Genomic DNA, 25652 nt, shown 5'->3' with positions numbered 1-25652 from the left:
ACATGCTACCACTCCCTTGTTCTCCTCCAGTGTGATGAAATTAGAAGCTTTTGATTAACTACAGCTTGTCAGATTGACTAGACAGGACAAAAAAATGACTAATGCTAGCTATTTTTATTTATTGTTTATTGAACCATACCAGCAAAACCAATGGTTTGATATTTGCTTCTGTTACCCATATGTTATAATTAACCATAGACGGAAATTCTATTGTTAGTCCACTGAATCAATTGGATTTTCCTATGTGTTGATTCAGCATTCAAAAGCTGACTAAATGGTTATACTCCAGCTGGGACTAACCAACAGGATTCTAGCCATAGTTTGAAAGATATGGATGGCATATGGATGGCAAAACTGAAGTGAGCACTGCTGATTTCTGTACAGTGATGTATGTCCTCTGAGGTAGAGTGAGTGTGACATGCCACAGTTACTCAGTGGGTTTCTATGGCTGAGATTTGTAGTGCAACTCCCAAAGCTCTATCTCACACTGGCTTTCTAGTGTGTGTATGTGTTGAAACAAAAATATAATCATTAATTTTAATAAAAGTTTTATAATTTTTTAATAATGCTTTTCCTCTGGCTTTCATTTCCTGAGTACCTCATTTTGAGCTGGAGACTGATGTTTGAGTTTAGTTAGTATCAAACTGGCTATTCCAGAATCAATGCAAGGACATAAGTGCATTTAATGTGAAAAAAATGTTTGGAAAATTAATACTAAACATGTAGTTCTGGAATTGTCAGACTCAATATGGCCCAGGACCTTTATTGGAAACAAGCAGAGAATTAAAAAGGATATTTTGGACCACAACTCCAAACCTCCTAACCAGCATGAACACTGGCTATCCTGGGCAGAGATTTCTAAAAAACAGTAACCTTTCCAAAGATTATTGATTTCTGTTGAATGTCAACAGGTGTGCTTTGGGCTGACAGACACCTGAACCACTTGGTGCTGAATCATCACTTGAATTTCAGTAGAACTTTTTACAGAGTAAATCATTGGAAGCTTGGGGGTGCTTTCTGCCACAAAGCAGATAAAATCAGATGAAATGATACACCTTATTTGCATTTTAAGCCAGCTCACACCCATTTGGCTTCCCCAATTCATTATGATCTGGGAAACCACATGTATGCACAAGCCACAGAATTAGAGAATGACGAGGCACAACAATACAATGAGGACTAATATAAACATGACTGGTGAACAAGGGAATTATAGAAGCTCAGAAGATTTTATTGTTCGTTCATAATTTAGCCCTGAGATTTTACTTTGGTCGGATTGTGTGGGTAGGGGTCTCTTGGTCTCATGGGATCTCTTCTTATTTAGTCCCCTGCTCTCACCTCTCTATATTACTGCACATCCCAATCTGCCAAGTAGAGAGATTTCAGGGAGTCAACCACAACTTAGGGTTCAGCTTCCTTGGAAGAAGATAAGAGGAAGCTATGATTTTTTTTAAAAATTTGTGTTTCATTAACAAAGGTATAGGTTCCCCTACCCTGGCATGGGCCTTCTGATCTTTTGTTTCTTGCTTACATACAGAGCATAACATATTCCATAATGGAGGAAGAGGGAATGTAGAATTCAGTTCAGTTGTATCATTTATGTATTTGTTACATTTATATCCTGCTCTTTCTCCAGTGAGTTCAAGGGAGTGCCCATAGCTGTCCTCCTCCTCACTTCATTCCCACAACTTTTTGTTAGATAGGTCAGGCTGAGAGAGGTTGATTCATCTGAGATCACCCAGTCAATTTTATGGTTCAGTGAGGACATGAACCTCCATCTCCTTAGTCTAATATTCAAAGAACTACATTTGTTCTTTTAAACTGATGTGTGCTTTAAACTGATGTGTGTTTTTAACTGATGTTGTGTGTTGTATGTTAATTTGTTGTTGTTCCACATGTCGATCCATGGGGAGAAGTGGGTAAGACAAAGCAGCAGCAGCAACACCAACCCTATTCAGGTTTTCACCTTTTCCATCTTTTTGGTTAGTTGCAGCTGATAACCATCAATGAACACAAGGTCACTTCTTGACAATACCTGGCCAAACTAGTTTTTTTTCTGAAGCAATACATCTCCAGTTTTACATTCCAAAATTAATTGAGATAGAGTCATTCAGACTGACCCCAAACTCATATTAATTAGCAACAAGCAGATCCCAAATGTAGAAAGGAAAGCCAGAGCTTCCCCATTGAATTATTAATTTCCAGCCATGCTGGGGAGAATGGAGAGAAGGGCACAAGCTAGAGGCCTACTCTTGAACTCACCTCAGCTGTAACCCCAAGGACCAAGTAACAAACAAACAGACCCTTTGCTATATCTTTACTGTTCAGTTCCTTCAGGGTATTATTAGCTGACCAGCTTGTTTACAATGCCAGCTTGCCTCGGGTCATTGTTAAATTGAAATTGATTCAGCCAGCAGCCGTCCTGCAGTATCCTCTACCCTGTAAACATGATGGAATCTGTGCGGATGCCAGTAGCCTCTAGGTCTTTGGGAGCTAAATGACTTTGGTGAACAAAAGAACTGAAGGCCCAGAAAAAGTACCACACTCATGTGTATGCGTGCACAGACACACAGCTTATAGTTGCCACATGGGAAACTGGAGAGGGCTCCTGTACTTTTTAATGGTTGTACAGAAGATGGAATTTCAGCAGGTGTTGTTTGTCATACACCCATGTAACAAGGAACAGCATTGCAGGTACAGAGGCCCTCTCCAGTTTTCACTCTGGCAGCCCTAAGACAGACACCCCCCCTCTGACACCTTGAAGACTCCTTGGAGGAGCTTGTGTGGCGTTTTGGTAGCCTTTCTTCTTCCCAGGGTGGCTGCTAATGGCTGCTAACTCTGAATGTAGCTGAAATGTTTTCCTTTTCCACAGGCGTGATCAACAGTGCTTAGTAACTCCTTGTGCTTGCTTTCTTTGAATGAAGTACTCTCTCTCTCTCTCTTTCTTTCTCATCCTTCCTCCTTGCCCAGCTCAGTCTGCCTGCTGTTAAAACTGTTTGGCTGTCACTCTTCCACGGTTTGCTTGTTTTGTCGGGTTTTGATGCTGTGATGCGTTTTCTGTCGAGTGAAATTTACAGGCACATTACACTGCTTGACGGGAACACTGAGCCACGAGGATCTCCTGAGGAGAGAGGGTGGACGCCTGCGGCTCCCTCATTTCCCTATCCCCTTCTGTGAAATCTCCCATCCACTTTAAATTGCATTATCGCCTTGACACACAAACCTCTAGAACAATGAACTACCTGAAGATCTGACCACTCAGGAGTCTGAAAATAATCACACACCTATTTTGAAACAATTAAAAGCAAAATCAGCTGGGAATGGGAGAGAATACAAGCCTATCTCCACTCACCAATCAACCATATTCTTACCTGCAATTATTATGGTAAACTGCATTACTGCATCTTATGTTTTATTAACTGTTACTCATTGCCATGTATGAATGAGAGAGTTGGATAATTAAGAAAATGGATAAAAAGAAAATAAATTCATTTGAGATGTGGTGCCAGAGAAGAGTGCTGAGGAAACCATGGACAGCCAAAAAGACAAACAAATGGGTCCTTGAACAGATTAGGCCTAAGTGCCTATAAGCCAAGATGACTAAACTGAGACTGTCATCATATTTTGGCCATGTCACGACAAGACATGGCTCATTAGAAAAGACTAGAGAGTTTATCAGACAAGGGGAATTGGAAGTATAATCCGATGGCAATCTGAACGCAATCATGGGGTTTAACGTTATTGCGTGATAACCCACTACACTCAAATTCGGGCAATGGGAAGTCAGTCCGAACACAATCATGTGGTTTCATGTTATTGCGTGATGGACTGCCACATGCAAATTTGGGCAATGGCATGCTATTTTCGGGCAATGGGGAGCCAGTTTGAATGCAATGCGTATTCACGTAATTGCGTGAAACTAGCGACTTTAAGGGAATGGCCCCAACTCTTTTCATTCGAATTTAAGAGAAATTCCTCCCGTGTGATGAACTCCATCGCACCCGTTTTTGTTTCCGCTACGGGTATGGAAAGTGGACGCTTGTGTGTGTGTGTGCGCGTGCGCGACCTGTCAAAAACGAATTTTAACACACGCCAAAATGTCCTCCAAAAGGCCCTGTTCTGTCCCCTGGCGCCAAGCCACCCAGTTCAATGCTGATGGGCGTCATTTTGCTTGGTCAGAAGACTTATGACCAGAACATTTCATGTGCCTTAGCACTGAAGCGGGACGGCTTGGTGCTGGGAGACGGAATGGGGCCTTTTGCAGGACACTTTGGCGTGTGGTAAAATTCATTTTTGACAGGTTGCACGCGCACACGAGCATCCATTTTCCATATCCGTAATGGAGACAAAAACGGGTACGATAAAGTTCATGGAAGGAAAGAGAAAGACCGCATGCTAGGTGGATGGACTCCATCACGGAGGCCACGGGCATGAATCTGCATGAACTGACGTCAGTAGTGGAAGACAGGGAGTACTGGAGATGTCTCATCCATAGGGCAGTCATGAGTCAAGGTCGACTTGGGGGTAGTTAACAACAACAACAACAAACTGCCCTAGGAAGATAACTGATCCTGATAGGTGGTTTGTGTGCATGAGGCTGCAAGTCACCTGCCAATGTATGGTGTTTACATAGTGTTTTCTTCGGAAGGACACACTCAGAGGTGGTTTTGTTAGCTCCTTCCTCTGAAATATAGCCTATAGCACCTGGTATTCCTTGGCCGTCCCCCATCCAGGTACTAAGTAGGCCTGACACTGCTGAGCTTTGAAGATCTGATGGATAAAATAAAATAAATCTGGCAGTTTCTAGAGATGGAGACAGTGGGTGCAATTATTTGAGTGTTGGATAAGGACTAAGGGTTCAAATCTCCACTCAACCATGGAAACCACTGGGCGACCTCCAGTTTTCACTCTGGCAACCCTTGCTAAAAAACAATGAAAAACAAACCATGATTTCTTTTCCCACTTCTGGCAAGGTTACAGGTATTCTGGGTGAAATCTAATTCATGATCAAGCTGATTTGGATGTCTGCAGATCTTTCCTTCTTATTTTATTCCAAGACAACATGCAACCCAGGACTTTAATTAAGATCAAGCCTTCACTCGCTTTTAGAGTTGCCAGAGTGGAAATTGTGACCGATGAGCAAAGAAAAAGAAGTGGGAAAGAGGGAGGAAGGACTTCTGCCATTGCTTAACAAGAGGGCAAAAAATAATAAAAAAAAATAAAAAGAAAAAGAAAAAAAAAGAAAAGAAAAGAAAAGAAAAGAATCCTTTCTCAACCTTCTTTTGAAACCTCCCCCCCCCCTTTTTGGCTGAACCCAGAGGACCTAATCAGCAACATGAACAACAAAGTCATAAAAGGATTGTGTGTGTCCTTCAAGTTTCCTGTTTACTTACGACAACCCCATGAATTTCATAGCTTTGGCTTAGGCAAGGAATTGTCAGAAGTGGTTTTGCCAGATTATTGCTATGTAACCTAGCTCTGCAATGGTTTCAGCTCTTGCAGTTGCCAAGTGGTTTTGTTGACAGTGGTTTTGTGTGTGTGTGTGTGTGTGTGTGTGTGAGAGAGAGAGAGAGCGAGAGAGAGAGAGAGAGAAATGAGCAGAGTAATCTGTAGTGTTTTTTGTGAAGAGTCTTGCACTGCTCGGAGAATTTCCTTTGAAGAAATAACACAGAATTGATCCAAATAACATAATAACATAACTGAATGCACTATGGAGATGGATCAATACAGAGCTTAAGAAACCATGATTGCACTCCTCCTGTCCCTAGAGAGAGAGCTGCCATTCTTAATACAAAGCAAGCACTGGGACTGCTAAGTGGAAAAACATAATAATATTTAATATACATCTAAAATGAAAAATAAAACCAAACCAAACCCAGTGGCTATAACAGACAGACTGTGAGAGATGGGTGGTCCTGTAAAGATACCTGGTTTTCTCTCTCTTGCTCCCTCCATTTTAATTTATGCTCATCTACACTTTGATTGAAGTGATTCAAAGTCCAGGTGGGCAAAGATGTGTGCTCTGGTTTTGGAGTGATCCAAAGGCATGACTGGGCCAATGATAAGCTTTTTAGTCCCATATAAATGTGTTTTTTTTTTAAAAAAAAATCCTCAGGCTTTTAAAATGGTTGTGCTATTAACATGGCATAGTGATTTAAGTGTTGGACTACAATTCTGGAGACAAGATTTGATTATGACCTTTTCAGTCATAAAACCCACTGGGTAAACCTTAGGTGAGTCACATGCTCTCAGCCTCACCGGAAGGCAATGACAAATCTCCTTTGAACAAATCTTGCCAAGAAAACCCCATGATATGTTTGCTTTAGGGTCGCCATAAGTCAGAAATGACTTGAAGGTACATAACAATGACACATTTCAACTTCCCTTTCAATTTTTGTTTTCAATTTGCTGCCTTTCAGTTTGTTAGTCTGTTATGAAGTTTTGTTTTTTAAAAATGTGTTTTTATATTTTATATGTATATTTTAACTCATGTAGTTTTACAGCATCTTGGAGCTAATCTTATTGACTCTCTCAGGCTGATCTACCTCACAGGATTGTCATGAAGACAAAACAGGGAGGAGATGTGTGCTGCCTTTAGCTTATTGGTGAAGAAGCAGAAATTTGTAATGAATTTGAATATGAATAAATGACATGTTTTCTAGGCAAACAGGATCCAGATTCAGTTCTTGGCATATCCTGGTATGGCTGAGAAAGCTGTATTGACTAAAACACCAGGGAGCTGCTGCCAGTGATTTTAAAGTAAAACAATATTGAGCTAGTTAGACCAATGATTTAGCATAAGATAGCTTCCTATGTTCTTTTGTGTGAAACAGACACAATAATTTGCCACACTGGAAATGCTTCTCAATGGAAGCTGTTTACATTATCATTTGTAGGATATTAAATCATCTGCCACTGAGTAATAGAGGGATTTTTGTGAATCAGGTCATCCTGGTGGACCTTGATCATTAATCCCTCACATTTTTGCTGTTTAGAACTAGTTATGTCTTTGTTTGTAAATTAGGACTAAGCAAGAAGTGACAGTTGTGGAAAGGAATTTACTATGCCCTTGGAATATAGGAGGGTAGAAGAGAGGGGCTTTAATCCCTTTTCCCTCACTAAAGCACTTGCAAAAATCTCCTCTCTGAATCTGCTGTTTGTATTTCAAATAAATACTCCATCAGCACCAATGGGGGATTTTCTCCCACTACAAACAGCTGTTTCTAAAAGGAGACCCCCACCCATAACTTCGGCACTGTAAGAGCATATCTTGAAAATTTTAATTTTTTGGACCCAAAGCACTCAGACTTTCCCAGCCAGCATGGTCACTGGCCTTGCAGGTTGGGAAATTCTGGGAGCTGCAGTTCATAAAATAAATTGCCTAACCTCTTAAGGCTGAACTTGCAAGATTTGTTTCTAAATGGTATCCCTTGCACTCTAAAATAAACAGAAGCAACTATACTGGATACTCGTCTAACAATGAACAACTGCCAGTAAACAGTTAAAGATAAAATGTTTAAATTCAAACAACCATTGTTGTTCCAGTAAGGGGGTTGGAAAATAGTAATAACAGCCAGACAGGAGTGGTTTTTTTTTTTTTGGTTTTTTTTTGCAAAAAGCCGTTTGGTTTAAACCAACCCTGGTATCAAGTGGCTCCTCTAAAACTCAAGTAGGCAGTGAAGACTATTAAACGGGAACAGCAACCAAGAGAGATCCAGGTCAAGTTAATTCTCCCATTGTTTCCTACTCTATTGTGACGTTTTTGGCAGTCAGTGGGAACATTATCGTATATTGCTTATATTCCAGGGTTGCTATCTGCTTCATGCACTGGTGGATGGCTCTTTTATGATCCAACAAATGTATTAATGATCAGCAGAATACAAGAGAGCATGTTTATCGTAAATAACCTTCACTGGTATGAGTCAGCAGGAGCAAAGGAGGAAAATTCCTATAATGAGAAGATGGCTAGTCTTTCATGTTTGGGCCATTCACAGCTATTGTCAGGTCTGTGTTTAAAGCATTCATTGAAAAACAACTAAAAGCCTTAATAAAACATGACTTTGTGATTAAAATCTAAAGGCTCCAGAAGGAAAACAGGTCTGGAGTAAAATGGCTCTAAACAAAATCTGATACACAGTTAGTTGGTTGTGTGTCAATGGAGAAAAATATGACACCATTCACTCCAAGCAAGGTTATAAATAAATCAGGGAAAGGGCCAGATATTCACTTCTTGTTTTGATTTTTTTTTGGGGGGGTCCTCCATATGAGTTTTGGAAGGAAAAGTTATATCCCCCAATGCAAAAAGTGTCACTCCTAGTGAGTTCCAAATGCAGGAACAAAGAAAAATTGTTTGTTTAAAATGGAGGGCATGAAGTGCCTCAGGAGGTAACATGATCCATATTGTAGCTAGTGAGTCAAGAATGGGAAAACCCTACATTGGGACCTTTATAATCACACACTCATTTAACCAGATATATATGACTATTGGAATGCAACAACTTGTTATGGTAAACTCAACATGTTGAAGTAGCTCTCTACTAAAACTCTAGGCTGTCAGGATGCAGTCTTGCAGTGAAGAAATGGAATATATGTGGCTCAGCAACATCAGAATGGAGTCAAGATGGCAAAAAAAAATTTTTTTAACACAAAAGTTAGGAGAGGTTGCATCAGTTTGCTTTTGCTCAAGTCTACTGGGAAGGGCAAGATTCCTTCTCCTCTCCTCTCCTCTCCCCACCACTGAATTAATTGAATGCAAATTCCTTTTGCATTTTGAATTCAATTCACAGCAACTGAAATAAGATGAGGACAAATGAAAGGCGGGAACGGGAAACAGACATTTTAAAAGCAGCTGAAAAAAGTGGGACAATAGCCCACTCCTCAAACCACTACAGTCTTCTAGCTCTCACACAATCCAGTTTCCCCTCACCTTCTCCTTTTCTTAGGTTGCATCCATACCGCAGAAATAATCTAGTTTGATATCCGTTTAAATGCCATGGCTCAATGCAATGGAATTCTGGGATTTGTAGTTTGTTATGGCACTTCTGATAGAGAAGGCTAAATGTCTCACAAAACTATAATTCCCAGAACCCTATAGCATTGCACCATGGCAGTTAAAGCAGTGTCAAACTGGATTATTTATGCAGTGTGGATGCAGCCTTAGTCTCCTTTTCATCCCATTTCTGCAGTAGATTGTGACTTCTAAAAATGCACAAAATTTCACACACATTTATATGTTCATTTCTCCTAATATATGCATTCATCTAATTCTACTCTATATAATCCCCCACTACTATGCATATTTTGTGCATAATTACCATAATAGATGCATATATAATGCAGAGAATTACACCATGAATTTAGAGGCATGTGAATACAGAAAAATGATTGCATTCTGGTTTGCAAATTGATATGAGAAGTGTGATTTCTGATTCTTATTAAAATGTGAATGAAACAAACTTCTTTCATTTCTGCATATCATATATCTGCCCTTTCAAAGCTACAATATTTTGATAATGGAACAGAATCTAAGAGAAGTGAGATAAATCAATCAGGCTATGACAGCTTTTAAAAACCTTCTTCATTCACAGCGACATGTTCTTTTTTGCAGAAAGGTGCAAGGGATTGTTAAAAGCCAAAGGACACACTATTTCAACATAACGGCTTTGGTAAGGGAAGTCTACCAGGCCCAATCTAAGGGAAGTTTCCACTAGCTTTTGAAAGTATCTCCATACTGAGCAGCTTTTCAGCAGAAGCAGACTATTTAGACTATAAATTTTGAACAACTGTCCTATGGAGGTTACTGTAGAATGTACTGTAGAGGACTACAGTCCACTTCCACAAATGCTTGGTACATATGGTAATCTAGATAATGATCTCTCTCTCTCTCTCTCTCTCTCTCTTTCTATCCATCTGTTTCTATATATCTAGACATATACACAAACATGGCTAAGGTTTGTATGAGATTTGGGGTAGGATATTGATCATATTAAGGACAGGATATTGATAAATGAATCTTACGGTTGTTATGGCTTTGTATTCCCGTCTTTCCTTTGCACCTACCAAAGCACCCCCAACCCTGTGATGATTCCATCCCTGGTGGAGAGCTCAGGAGGGAACTGCAGAAATGTCTCACTGCCTCCCTGTAGCCAGTCATAGGTTCCTCAGTGGATGATCTAATTATTTTGCATTTGGCTACAGGGATATAGCCAAATGCTTTTCCAATCTCTTCCCATTGTCCACCAGGCACAGAATGGCTGGTGTTGGGTTGTGGCTGCAGTGGCTCATTACAGTAAATCCAGGGTTTGTGCAGGGCTAGCTCTAGCGTAGCTCCACAAGCTATTACACTAAGCTGAGCCATAAATGGTGCTGGTCATAGTATGACAAATATTTGTGATCCAGTACATATATCTGTTCAGTAGTCTGACACCATGATTTGCTTTTGACATTGTAAAGATATGAAGAGTCCTAGCAGACTACACATGGTTCTGGATTATTTACTGTATATGACTTTTTATATACCTGTTGCTGGGAACACATGAAGATGCTATGGCATCTTGTGTGTGGGCTTCCCACAGAGGTGGCCAGTATGAGAACAGAATGCTTGACTGGCTAGGCCAGTTGGATCAATGATGCTTTTTCTTGATCTAAAACCCATTGTTGGCCCTGACTTGGACAGACTCATTGAATCAATGGGATTTGCCTACATGCTGACCTATATGTAGACTGAATGGGTCTACTCTAGTTTATATTGTAGCACAATATAATTCAGGTCTTTAAGTTTTACCTTCCTTTGTTAACTTGGAGAAGTCTTAAACAGTTCTAAAAAAAACAACCCCTTTCAGCCTTATTTTTGATGTTAAACTTTATTGACCTATGGCAACCATAGTTTTCTGAGCATTACCCCAGGCCCAGTTTACCTCAGATGCAGCTCCAGCTGTGAGTAAAGGAAGTGAATGAGGGCCCTTCTTGCCACAATTTCTGCATGACAATCGTTGACCACAAGGCCTTGGTCATTAAGGTATTCTCCATTTATGCATTTGGTACCTGATGTCAACACAATAACCTGAGCCTGCCGAATGTCCAAACCTATAGAAAGAATAAAATAAAGGAAAAAAAAGAAAGTCAAAAAACACCACACACAAAATGAAGTTTTAGAATCACCTGAGAATGCTATATCGCACTTGCTGAAGCCCTTAAAGATTATGCTTTCATGTAGCAGCAGAGAAATCCCTAATAGGGTGATTACCTAGCTCTTGGAATATGCAGCAATCTCGTTTCTTAGTTCTGCTGAAATAATGCAAGGACCATTTCAGTCTGGACTGTTAATTCCCAGATAAAAGCCAGCCAGAAAGTTTACCTGTTAAATCAATAACTACATTGCATGGAGATGTACATTCTGTATGGAGGTAATAAAAGAATCTCCTGCTGAACTGATAAATAATAGCCTGGTGAGATGCTTTTTGGTGGTGGTTGTTGCTCTTTTTTATGACAGAAACATACATACGCTCCCTGTAATGTAAGCTTTCATTTCTGTGACACTGAAGCACAAATAAAAGGGAAGAGACTTTTAGAGCTGCTCTTCTTTAGAAAATACAGACCTGGGTTTTCTTTTGCAGCTGGACCCCTAGTTTGTACATATTTGGAAATAATATTATGGGCTCTGAGCTCCTCTCAAGCTCTATTTTACTATCCTCAGCTCACCTGCATCACCACAAATTCCATCATGCTCTCATAAATGCTGCTGTCTGTCTGTCTACTGATGACCATTTTGAACAACCTTGGCTTTTGTATATTACTGTCGTACTGTTATGGGAAAAGTAGGTGTGTTGTTAGTGTGTAAAACTCAGGAGTTGGCAAGATTTCCTAGGAGACTGGAGTAAAAGTCAGCTTCATGTTGTGTCTGACAACCTAAATGCCAGTTGCCAAGTTTGTTTCTTGTCTGCAAATGGCTATTTGGTGTGGGAATTAACAGTCCGGATAACAGTTTTGGATAAAGAAGTAAGCTGATGGACCAATGATAAGCAAGTAGCGTAGACAGTTAAAAAATACATCCCCAAAAAGAGGATAAAGTAGAAAACCTCTCTGCATAAAATATGAATTTACTAATGTCTGTTCAGGTAGACTTTTTAAAAATAGTTTAACCAGATACATGATATAATCTCATCATAGTGGGTAAGACTGGTATCTACTCATTTTGATAGTTAGGTATTGACTCTTGATGGACAACTTCAAGCTGCCTTGCTATTTCATCTTGCTTCTTTCTTTAAACTGCACTTGTATTGAGCAGCCTTTCAAATGTAGGATTTCTTCAAAATGAGGTCTGCCCTTGAGAAAATTGGGAATGAGGACATCCTACAAAAAGTGGAATCTATATGCTATTGGGTTTAGTGATGAAGATATCTAAAAACATGGATGAAAAAGGAATATCAAGGTTCACTTGGAAAGACACCTACTGAGTATTGGTGGCCTTTTGTGGCACATCAGTAGACAACAAATGATAGCAACTTTACCTAGTTTGATGACCATGCTAAGAAATGGATGATAGATGATGGGAATAGTAGTCCCACACATTTGGTGAGCACCAGAATGACTGAACTTTGAATAAATTAATCAACGGATGTAATAATTAACTACAATCGGCCCTTCTTATACATGGATTTCTTATACACGGATTCAAGTATCCACTGTTTGAAAATGTTCAAAAAAAGTATAAATTTCAAATATCAAACCTTGATTTTCCATTTTTTATAAGGGACACCATTTTGCTATGTCATTATATTTAATGGGACTTGAGCATACATGGATTTTGTTATCCATGGGGGACCCTGGAATCAAGCCCCAGCGTATAACAAGCGTCCACTGTACAACTTCTTACTATCACCTCACATTTCAAGGAATGGTGTATAACAATAACAAAACACCTGGTGGTTCTGTCTATAAAGAGACAAAATATTTTTTCCTTATTGGGATTCCTAGTTACCTCTATTCCATGAAGCTCCAGGTGGATTATAATAATGAAGTGTACATTAAATTATCAGTTACAAGTATAAGAAAAATAACCAACTTACTGGAAACACTGATGTACTTATTATAGGCTTTTTAAAAAAAGACTCCCAAGAGTGTACTAACCCTGAAATTCTTAAAGTGTTTTTCTAAGAGGATCAGGCCCCGATTTTGGTTAATGTACAAAAGAAAGAAGCTCAGCATTTTCACGGCAGTCACTAGGAATGTCAGTCTCAAGTGTCTTATTCTGTCCAAATATGATGCACCACAGGAATTATTTATTTATCTGTAAAGTCAAAGGCTTTTATGGCCAGCATCCATAGTTTTTTGTGGGTTTTTCGGGCTATGTGGCCATGTTCTAGCAGAGTTTCTTCTATTTATCTATTTGCTTATTAGTATTTTATGTTAATGTTTCTTGAAAATTATTTTGAACAAATGTCACTACGTTTTGAAAAGCAACACTACAATTCAAGTGCAGTAAACAATTATTACTTCTTACTTCTAAAGCATTCCTTTTTGGGGGTATCACTTTGAGGAATCTGTGGTCATTTTTGTATTTGTAAAGTGCTTCAAAAAGAAATTGAAGATTAATCTATCAATAAGACATCAGAGGAAGGCAATGGCAAACTCCTTCTGAACAAATCTTGCTGAGAAAACTCCATGATAGGTCCACTTTAACTGCCATTGCTCAGTGCTATGAAATTCTGGGATCTGTAGTTTTCTGTGATATTTACTCTTTTGTATCAGGGAGCTCTGGTGCCACAACATATACAAATCCCAGGATTCCATAGGATGGAGCCATGACAGCTAAACCCATGTCAAACTGTTTTAATTCTATAGTGTGGCAGACAGTAGCCATAAATACTTCTATGATACAAGGAGCTGGAATGCCTGCTGTATGCATACATGCCTATTTTAAAGTGAAATATGTCACAGATAAACTTTTAAAAATGTAATGCATGAATTAGCCCTCTGCCCCTTTTCTCTAACAGACATTTTCAGGTTGTATAGATCACATACTCTGCAATGAACAGAGCCTACCTCTGTGCAACAATGTGTGAACAGATGCTTTACACATAACAAGGGACTTTTCCTTTTGATCAAAGTGTGAACTGAAGCACACAAGTCAAACTCTTGATTTGTAAACAGCAGAAACTGATTTGAGCCATAATAAGCTTTTGCGAGCAGTTGTTTTATTTTTCTCGTGGATGAAATGCACGACGTCACAACGTAAGTAAAGCCTAAGTAATTAAATAACCATTAAAGGGAATTAATCTCAGGAGACACAATGAATTAAAATAACACACACATGACCATATACACAATAATTTCCTGTTTTTATCCTGCTTTAACCTACTTCTTTCAAAACCTTATTGTAAGACTGGGTGACTCCAGAACCACGCAATTACAAATAAAGCAGGAGAAATCACACATTATTCTTTGCCATAACCTTGGCACATGACCCACTTGTTTTAGAAAACCCTTTGGATAATTCTTTCCCCTCACAGCCTTGCATGAAATATTTGGAGTGGGGTGGGAGGAAGAAAGAATACACCCGGGCATCATGTGTCAACAAATGAATAATGTTAAGGTTCATTAAGAAGATTAAGAAGTACTAACAACAGCATCCACTTTTTGATCAAGGTGGAAATATACAGTAGGAGAGGATGGAAGGGAGAACGTCTAGCATAAAAGCAAAACAAAAGAGAGGAATGTGACCTTCTTAGTTTTAGTGAGATTCCCAGTATCCTGGGTACACAACTGGCAGCATTTCTCCAAAGACTAAGGCCAAGGTCTTTGCCAACCAAGATTCTTGAACTGTAGATGCGTCCGGTACTAAATGTCAGATGCATACAAAGTATGTGCTTTAATAGTACGTTACAGGACTCTCTTCATATATTTGTCTGCTTGTGCCACAGTTGACTCCAAATATACAGTGTGGCTGACCTAGCTAGTTTTAAGTCCCACCTCTAAAGAAACAATTTCACATCTGAACTGATATCCCTTATGACTGATAGGTACTCTTTGCATTTAAAGCAAAGTATGTGTAACTGCAATAATCACACATTCTTCTCCAATTATGTGTACCTCCATTTTGCATTTCCTCCCTTGTTTCCTTTGTTTATTTTAAATTATAGCCCCTGTGGAATAGTGTAATGCCTGTTCTATATATAGGAAAAACAACAGAAACCAGAGCACATTCAGTGAAACCCCATGAGAGAAAATGAAGCCCTGTTCAGTCATTTGCTAAATTACTAAATGGGTGATAGGGCTGTGCATGTGAGCCCCATCCGTAGACATCTTCAGCAGCATCATATATATTAATGCATTGAGCATGTAGGTCTTAATGAGGCCTTGCAACTATCTTTGGATGAATGTGTTTACAAAGCTCTTGTGGTCAGGAACCATGGCAGGATTCCAGACTATGTCAACTCTGTATCCACATTCAGCAGAATGTGGTTACAAAACCTGCTTCAGGCCCTTGAACTCAATGTGTGAAGGTCTCCATTACTTCTAAGTGTTCTGAGACATTTGGGATTGGGTTTGCTTGCATGATAACTCCTGATCCTCTCTCTCAGCATTCTACATATTCAGGTGAATGCCTATGCAAGGTTTGTATGTCAAGGTGTAGAAAATGGGCTTGGTGAAAACACATAATGTGTTCTGGTAAGAAAATTGTACTGTGGTTTTCTTCAGGGACAATGGATTAATGATACCTAGTATCATTAATGGTAATCGGTTTCCAAATTTCTTCCAATGGTCAGTTGTCCCTGGATTACATTTAGCATTATACTGTTAGAGATGCCTGTGAGTGTTTTTAATATATTGTCCCTGAAGAAAGCCACAATATAATTAGCTGGCCAGAACACATGTAGCTTTTCCAGGCAATAAAAGACATTTTCTACATCTTGAAACTTATGTCTTCCACAAGGGATAGGGGATTGGAAAACAAAAAATTATGATATGAAAGAACTGGACAGACTAACAGCAATGCTAAATAAAAAAAAGACATGGATAAATGGGAAAAAGAATGGAAACCAATGATAGATATAATAGAAGAATACTAACCGAATTAAGAAAAGAAAATTATAATAAAGTAAAATAAAGGGGGAAAGGAAACATTAGAAATTAGGTAATGGGATGTTGAGAAAGGGAGTTTTGGATATGGAATGCAAGTGTTATTTTCAAGTTGTTATTATGGGTTAAATTATAGAATGCAAATATTAAAAATAGAATTATTTTGGAGATGTAAAAATGTTTGTTAGTAGAATAATGAGACTAAAAAAAAAAGTGGTGAAGAAAAGCTAAAGGAAGAAGGACAGCTTTCAGAGAATGGAAAGAAGGAAGTCAATAAGAAGTTAAGGGGAAGAAAAGTAAGAAGCCCAACAAACAAAGAAAAAGAAGAAAAGTTATATGAATATAAACTATGTATAATATTCTTAAAGATGAAAGAAATGTATTGTTGAAACAAGAAATAAAAAAATAATTTAAGAAAAAGGTCTTTTTTGTTACTAATTGACTTTCTTTATAAAGCACCATGTTCATAGATATTGTTGTTGTTGATGATGAAGATGATGAAATGATTTGCAAAGCCGTACAAGCTGTTCTGAAGCAGAATCTCATTTTGCGAGTTAGATTTCCTCTTCTTGCAGAGCATTTGATTACAATGAATCCTGCCTAAAATCTTTCTGCCGTTAATACTCTAGTGAATAGTTCTGCAAATTGCAAATGTTTTCAGTTACTTGTAACCCAGCTTTGCAAACAGATTGGTATCAGCAATGCAAATGTTTTCAGCCTTGTAAATAACCCATTATCAGCAATGCAAATGTTATCAATCCCATGTAACCTAATTTGCTCTTTAGAAAGATGAACTGATGCTACTTGTCTGTTTTGCCTGGTGAAGAGATCTGTAAAACAAAGAAGCCTCTCTTTCTCTTTCTATCCTTCTCACTGTCTGCATGTAAACATTTATAGAACATTATTGTTACTTACAAGTTTTACTGATACAGTGCACTACAAACTGCAGTAGTTTTCAAAAAAGATGGCTGAGTTAGTCCATCACAGCATAAAAAAGAAAATGGTGTGGGGGAAGGAATCTAGTAGAACATTTAACATTAGCTTACTTAATACTCTTCGTTTTAGACTGTTATCAGCATATAAAGGAATCTTGTACCACCTTTGAAAATCATCATTGTGAATATCTCAGCAAACTTTTTTTAAAAGCAAGTTTCTAAACCTATGCCAACAGGTTTGAAAATGTGATGCCATGTTTTATCTGCATCTATTTTAATGTTTTGGAAGTCACCTTAAGTTCTAGTACTGGGAAATGATGGAGCATAAATAAAAGAAACAGCAGCCACAATAACAATGGGTTTACTTTGCCTAAAGAAATCTTAGGAGATATGGGTGGAGATGGTTATAGTGATGGTGATTGTAAGGCAGGCTAGGTCTTGTGTCTGTAATCAAATTCAGAGCCCTGTGGAGGGAGGATCACATATGATCCAGTGAACTCACTGGAGGAAAGGCTTATTCCATTCTATTATGAATAGAATAAGTAGACAAGCAAGACAAAAAAAAAAAAGCACTAAGTGGCTTATGTTTGAACAAAACTGGGTTTCTGATATTTAATTTTCACTCCCCACACCTCTAGACTTTCTGCCTTCACTTCCCTGCTCCAGCCGCATACAAACTATCTGCTCCACATAGGGTTGCCATTCATCAGGACCTCCAAACCGGGACAAATGTAGGACAAAATTTTCAAATGTAGGACACTTTTTTTTTTTGTGCCCTACATTTGAATAGGAGCCTTGGAGGCTTTGCCTCTTGGCCTGGGCCCCGCCCTCGGTGGGGGAGGAGCTCAAGCGGGGAGGGATTCCTCCCCTTCAGGGAGGCTTTCCCCCTTGTCCTGGGCCCCGCCCTCAGCAGGGGCGGGGCCCAAGCAGGGAAGGACTCCTCCCCTTCAGAGAGGCTTTCCCTCTCAGCCTGGGCCCCGCCCTCACCAGGGGCGGGGCCCAAGCGGGGAGGAACTCCTGCCCTTCAGAGAGGCTTTCCCTGCAGGCCTTGGCCCAAGCTGCGAGGGAAAGCCTCCCTCAGCTTGCCATATCTCGCCCGGGGGCGGGGGCAATCCCGGGGGCAGCGCCAAACCGGGGTGGGACCGTGCAGACCCGCCCCAAACCGGGAAAGTCCCGCCCCCAGGCGGGATATGGCAAGCCTAGCTCCACATGATGAGCCCCTCATGTGCAGTCATGTATATATGGGCTGCTGTTGCATGCACAGAACTGTGGACTGGAACTCCGATCCAACATTGGCATTAGAAAGCCGATTCAAGCAAGACATCTCTGATCTTGTGAATTAACACAAGGCAACAGAGGAAATCAAAGGGGCAAGCAAGCAGAGCAGTGTCTCACCCCACAAATCCAGTGTGAATTAAATCAACAGGGATTAGAGTTGGCACAGTGGAAACTGGAGAGGGCTCTTGTAATTTTAATTGTTTTCTAGAAGAAGAAATTTCAGCAGATGTTGCTTGTTACCTGGATTGCATCTACGCTACAGAAATAATCCACTCTAACTGTCATGGCTCAATGCAATGGAATTCTGGGATTTGTAGTTTTAAAGATATTTAGCCGTCTCTGGAGAGAGCAATGATGAAAATCAAAGTAGTAAAACAAAACAAAAACATTGAAACAACTTGGAATATCTACCTGTCTTTTAACAAAACAAAACAAGACAGCTAGAAATAACAGGAGTTTAAAGTTACTGTGAATTATTCAAAAGGTACAATTTAATGTAATTTCCAGTACCCATTCATATCCATTTGGTAGTCAATAATCTGTTCTCCTTTATTTGTTTCTCATTTAGCAGCCGTGCATGTACATATGCATTTGAATTCAGATCTTAAGGACCTGTATGATCATATCACTCATTCTGTTCATGCACTGTGTTCACTCATTCAGTTCTCAAAGCCCAGAATTGCCCTCGTCCAACAATTCAGGTCATTTCTGTGTAATTCTTTTCTACAATCAGTATAGCGTCAGTCAGAATATCCCATTTCAAAGGTATAAAAGAGAGAGGAAAGCTATTTTGAGGGTATGCAGATGAAAATAAAAATTAAAAGTTCCCAATCTGAGAAATAAGATCTGTAAACAGGAATGTAGTCAGGATGACTGGAGTGGTGACGGTGGAGAGCAAAGCTCGAAGGGCAGGGCAGCAGGGTGTTGTGTGTCCCATTCTCTTGTTCCTACCATGGGAGGGGAAAGAGGGGAGAACAAGGAACATGGCGGTGGGAGCTGTTAGAACCACCATGGGTGGTGGGACACCAGCTTTTGAGTAGGGTTTATGGTGGCTACAAGGGGGCATTTTTACATCTTGCTCCTGGGCTGCCACCCTCTGAGCTACATCCCCGCAATTTAGCAAGCAACATGATTTACTTCTTGATAAGCAAGTTTAGGATTGCATCCTAACTCACATCAGTCAAATGATACTTCATATTTAGTTCATGTGTGATAAATATCACAGCATACTTCTGTTTGAAGTTTACTCAGCAGGTGGTTCACCTGCTCAGTAACAGAGGCACCTGGCTTTTCAATATCACTTCCAACACTACCCTGTTTTCACCCTGCTTGTGAATAAAATCAATAGAAGCATATTTTTTAAAAGTTGTATCTGCTTCCTTTCGCTGTCATTATGCCCAGTTTGGCAGGTCAATTATCCTTGCCAATATAACTGTCCATATTGTGGGGTGTTTCCCTGGTACATCATTGGAATCATTCCATCATTTCATTGCTAAAAGCACTATTACATAAAAACAGTACTATAAGAAGAAAAGCAAACATTTCCTTAGATGAAATTCTGGTCATTAAAGACTGATAACAGCATACGCTCCAACCAAGTGCCCCAGTTAATCCTTTGTCATCCCACTTTTTCATCTGATTTTAAAATATCCCAGTTTCTCTCTCCTTTTCCCACTTGCTATCTTGACCACACTCTGATTGTCCCTCTTTTCACCTATGAAATGTTGGAAGGTATGTAATATCTTTCTCAAGAGTGGAAATATAACTTTTTGGACTGCAACCACCAGAATCTCCCCCCCCCACCCCCCATACTAAGTTAACATTTTCAAGCGATGATCTTTCTTTACTACAGAGCCGGATTCCTCTGCCCCACCACACAATGATCAAAGCAGACACAGCTTCTTGGAAGCATGGCAGAGGGGCAAAATATTGTGCCAAGTCAGCCTGCTCCCCACAAGGGTTACATTCCCCCCTTTCTTGATCACAGAAGGGAGTAAATGTAATGGGCCATAGAAATTAGAAGTGGGAAAGTCTGCTAAGTCATCACATCCATGCCTCTCCAAGTGCCCAATTGCTCCCAACAGTACACTCAGGCATGCCTATCTTTTCCAAATCGAGACTTAAATGTTTTTTTAGTACTGGGGCTTTCAGCACTTCCTCCAGCCGACCCTTCCCTTCTAAACAGCCTTTGTTATGTCTAATACTTTTCTTTTCTTCTTTGTCATTTTCAGTCTCCTATTTCCCTGCTTTTGATTTGATTGTAGTGCCTTTTATTACCACAATACAAATTGCCTGAAATGATTCCTAACTCTTTCCTGCTCTCTATTCTGACCTTACACTTTTCAGAAGCTGGTAGACAGGTTTTCTTATTTGCTTTGTTATCAACTAGAGTAGCTGTACATATTTAATTATTTCAATCCCACTCCTTTCCATGCCCCCAAATGTTTAATCATTTATGTTGCAGCTCTGATTTACAGCCAGTTCTCAACATGAGACCTGGAGGTGGTCCATGATCCTAAGGATCATAAACTCTAGTTAGGAATCAGATGAGGTGGATAGGGTTTTTTGTGGAAGTGGATAGAAAATTCAATGCTATTTTGGCACCTTATCTGACATGAATGGAATGCCCAGGAACAGAGTGTCTCAGACTAACAGATATGAAAGACCAGCTATTTTCTTCTTCCCCAGTGTGCCAGTGTACAATCGGATTCAATTTCCCATTGACTACAACTGTTTTTTTTCTCCCCTGGAAATTTACGAAGGCCAATGGTTTGGGCACATTGAGTACCCCTGCTCTAGAATGCAAGGGTAAGGCAAAGCTTCACAGGTCATTGTGTCATCTTTGCTTCTCCATTAATTTTCAGGGCTAAAGGGGCCCCTCCAAATAAAACTGGTTACGTCCAAGTTTTGTTTTGTTTTTAACAAAAATCGATTTTCATTGATTAAATGGTTTTGGGCTTTTGTTCATTTGCTTCTCTTTTATGTTTTTGTCTGGTTTTGCTAAGACAAGATGTGTGAAGGCAAATATTTATAGAATCATATCACTGAATCATATCTTTCAAAGGAGCACAGTTTTTCCATTTGAGAGGCATTCAAAAATGAGGGGTTATTTATTTATTTATTATTTTTGCTGTATTGCTCATGGAGCTACAATAGTAGTGGGGGGCATGATTCTCATGCACAACAAAGGGGGAATTGATCGCTTGAGGGTGCTTTTCATTGTGCATTGATTGATTCAATTATGGAGACCCCAGCCCTGAGTTTGCAAGACCTCAGCAGGGTAGTTTTTGACAGGGGATGCATCTGCAGAGCAGATTTGATGCCCTAATCTCGATTAGACTGCACTTGCTATTTTTGCTTCAGAATGGCCCTGTGCAGGTTGGCCTTAAAGGCTGGCTTGGGGGCATAGCTGGGGTGTAGTGTCCACATGATGCATGCTCCAACTCTGCCCCCAGGGTAGCGTGACACCATGTGCCACTCCACACGGTGGGCAGTGTCATGGTGCTCCTCTGGCACTGTGTCCACATGATGCAGTGCTGAAAGAGCGGCATAAAGCCGTAGCTATCTCACTCTGCAAAGACCAGATCGGGGCTGTGGCGTGTGGTTGCTGCGGCCCTGATCTGGTTGTAAAAGGGGCAGCTGGAGGCTGCCCCTTGGAGGCTGTCTCCACAGCTCCAAATATGATCTTCTATTATTTATTTATTTTATGCCAATAAAATTTGCAGGATGGAAACAGTCTTGGGAACCTTTAAACCCTCCTTCCTGCCACACTTGAGTATCCTGTAATTGCTCTTAAACAAGAGTAGGGAAATGAGGTCCTGGCATGACACCTGGACCCATTAGATCTGAGATGCTAACTATGCCATGCTACTAAAAACAACAACACATATTCTGTACTCAGAAAGTGCCTACATATATACATGTATATATACATGAGAGAACCTCTGAGAGTTAAGACCTTTAAGACTAATTTATTTATTTGTTTATTTGTTTAGGACTGAACCCTGAGAATGGTATGAGTTGCCATATTTAGTCAATTGCAACAAAGCCAACAAAAGATTCCAAATACATTAAAAACTAGCACATTTAGTGAGCACTAAGCTTTCCTGGGCTTTGTGAGGTTTGTGTTCCTTCAATTTAGTGCAGAAAGCAGTTCACATTGACAGATCCTCAGCTCCTCTGGAAGATGAAAACCTCAATTACAGTCAACCCTCCTAAGTCACGGATCTGAGATTCGCAACTTTGAATATCCATGGAGGTGTGACCTCCACTATTATCAATGACATGCACGCCCAGGCTGCGCACATGGGGGCATGTCCCATTCAAGCCTCTGTTTTCATGGGGGGGGGGGGGGTCTGGAACGGATCTCCTGCGAAAACGGAGGACCAACTGTATTCATTGTAGCTGCCTGATTAATCTTCCCCCCCCCCCACTTTATTCAACTTTTAAAATGTCCCCGTTTCTGTCTCTTCCTCACACTCCTTCCTTTGTCCTCAGCTTACTTTAATTGCTACAAGGTAAGTACAAAAGTACTTCTCTCTCAGTTAACTCAGCAAAAAAGAGAGGAGTTGGTAGAATCCTGTCTCCCCAGTAGAAGCAAGCAAAAGCAAATTGTTGCAGTCTCATGAATAGCTTTTGGCATCTTGACTACACACTAATATTGCTTGGCCATACGTGTCTGGGTTTTATGTGTGAAATGTTGAAGGATATATCTTTACTCAATGCTCTTCTGAAGGTGGATATATATGCGAGATGCATCTATGTAGAGTTATGCATATCCATAGCAATGTATGCATGCAACATACACAGGCTGACAAATATGTACATTATTATGCTGATTTATGTCACATGCATGCTTGACTGCTGTATTGATGTTGCTTCAGATGGCATCTTGTATCCTTTTCACTGTGGGTCTATTGTGTCAGTCAGCTCATACACTTTGCCAGCTTCCAACCTGGTGGGTAAATTAATGCCTACAAATTAAATGCCCATCAATATTCTTGATTACCTTTAGGTGTCATGTATTCTGAATCTTAAAATTACTAAAAGGATCCATAGGAGTCATATCACCAACTTTTACTTTTCTCCTGCTACCTCACTTAGCAATTATTAAGATCCATTTCATGAGATATGGGCCATAATTTGCCATCTTTTATCACAGCATGAAATTGCTGTTTAGAGCCCCTTTTGTCCACTTCATCTTTATTTCATATAAGATAACTGAAAAGGCCTGCCTGCTTGCTTTTAAGATCAAAGTGATTGTCAGCTTCGTAAAAAAAGGGAAAGAAAAAAATGAACTCAGAGGCAAAGAAAAGAAATCAATGTATATTGCTCTTCTGTGAGTTTCCTCGCCTCCTCCTCGGAAGAAGACCAAACTTCTTAGATTATGTATTTTGAAGAGTAAAGAGGACAGAAACGTTTCTATCTATATTTAAACTGTCAAGATGGATCAAGTTCAAATGGGAGAAATACTGCTTAAATACCAGCCTCTGCTCATTCAGTGTAAGCATGGATGGCTTTTTCCCCACCCTCTTTCCAACTCCTGAAAGGAGGACTTTGAAAATGAATAGATTATCCATAGAATGTGTGACAGGGAATCTTTTTTTTTCTGGTGAAGAGGAAATATGATATAACAAAACATTAAAGCAGGGGCAGGGAATATTTTTCATATGAAAGAGTGTTGACCCACGTGGGAAAAATCAATTCTGGGGAAACAACTCATGATGGACAGAGCCAAGACCAAAATGGGCAAAACCAAAGCTAAAGACGTGCAGAGTTCCAAGCTTTGAACACAAGCATACTTAGTTGGCAAAGCATCTGACAATGAAGCAACTCTTTACAACGTCTTTTTATGTCCAGGTAGCAACCCCCCCCCCCCATTTCTTCCTCATCTTCTGTCTAGATGGAAGATTTTAGCAGCATTTAGAGCACAGTGAAGTGGAGCTGGAGGAACACAGAATTTTGGTACTGAGTTGCAGCACCATGTCTGTAGCAAACAATGAAGCAAAGCTTATACTAGGAAACAATGGGATTCTACTCTGTAGCAAAGTGTGCCTGCCTACTTCCGATTTGGAAAAAATGGAAATGGAAAATGGAAAAAAAGCTTCTGATTTGGGAAAAATGGCCACGGAAGTTACTTACAGGGCCTGAATTCAACACTGGAGGCAATGGGAAGCCATTTTGAGGGGAAGTCCATGCAATAAAATCAGCCTAACTTCTGAATTTGGCTCAAATTCAGAAGAGGTAAATTGGGCACCAGAGGGGGTGTGATAAAGTTCATAGAAGCTATATTCTAATCTAGCTAGTAAATAGTTCAGATAGAAGAGTAATCTTTATCCCACCATCTTTCGAAAGAAAGTTGAGAAAAGTGGAAGATGGAAAACACCAACAATACAATTGAAAATCTTGAGAGAGAATGTCTGTTAGTCCCAAAGGGGGAGTGACCTAAATCACATGGTTAGTTTGAATGAGAGAGGGAGAGAGAGAGAGAGAGAGAGAGAGAGAGAGAGAGAGAGAGAGAGTTAGTTCTCATGCAGGAAATCCCTATCCATATCTAAGGAGAGGGAAAGAGAATGCAAAAAATCTTCCACCACCAAGGCTTTGAGTGCAGCCCTGGCAGCAAATGATAAAGCACATGCCCAAGGTCCAGCCCAGCTAAGTGCAAGATGCTCACTCATGGAAAGTTGGCTGCCAGGAATTAGCTAGCTGCAAATACTACATACACAGCAATGTACTGAACAGCTTCAGTCTATGAGGAACTAGTCATTGTGATTAATTCATACACACATATGCACAAGTGAATAGTTTTTCCTTTGGAATAGGTTATCTTAGATAATAAGATAACTCCAATACTTTTTCTTTCTGGGTCTTCTATACAATACTCCAGTTATTCCTGAGCATATCTGATCCATGTCCATTCCATCTTTACAGTTTGGAGAATCTTGACAGTATTGGAGATCTTATCATCCACAGCAGGGAGAAAAGCACATTTGCTTATGGCTTTTTGACTTGGAATCTCATAAAAGCTGGCTGCATTTATTTTCAACTACCACTTTTGCCAAACCCTCATGTCACATGCAAAAAATCTCAGCAGACAGGAGCAGGGTCAGTGTTTTCCACCATGCTCAGTCAGATGTGGTGCAATTCTCTTTTCTATTGTCATTAGGAAAGGCTTGAAGCTACCATTAGGCATCTGATTTTCTTTAAAGCCTAGGATGAAACATGAGATAAGAGCCCACTCTTCCCTTTAAATTTCTCTGAACATGCCTGACAATTTGCAGGGCGAGTTCATGTCCTACACATGGGAAAAAATCCTGGAGATCATATCATTCTCTTGAATTTTTTCAGAACTTACAAGAG

At 39.9% G+C, this 25652-nt stretch overlaps 1 protein-coding gene across 1 annotated transcript in view; it reads right to left on the bottom strand.

Moving 5' to 3' along the window:
* Window positions 1-25652, bottom strand: part of ADARB2 (adenosine deaminase RNA specific B2 (inactive)) — a 455088-nt gene that overhangs the window by 58212 nt on the left and 371224 nt on the right. The window contains exon 6 of the mRNA XM_089533515.1: window positions 10917-11085. Coding sequence (XP_089389641.1) covers window positions 10917-11085 — 169 coding nt within the window. The remainder of the gene's footprint in view (window positions 1-10916; window positions 11086-25652) is intronic.

The sequence above is a fragment of the Sceloporus occidentalis genome, unplaced genomic scaffold (assembly GCF_023333645.1).
Source record: "Sceloporus occidentalis isolate IW3139 unplaced genomic scaffold, rSceOcc1.0.p SCAF_7, whole genome shotgun sequence".
Taxonomy (NCBI): domain Eukaryota; kingdom Metazoa; phylum Chordata; class Lepidosauria; order Squamata; family Phrynosomatidae; genus Sceloporus; species Sceloporus occidentalis.
Note: the sequence above shows the minus strand (reverse complement) of the source record. Positions and strands in the feature narration are given on the sequence as shown.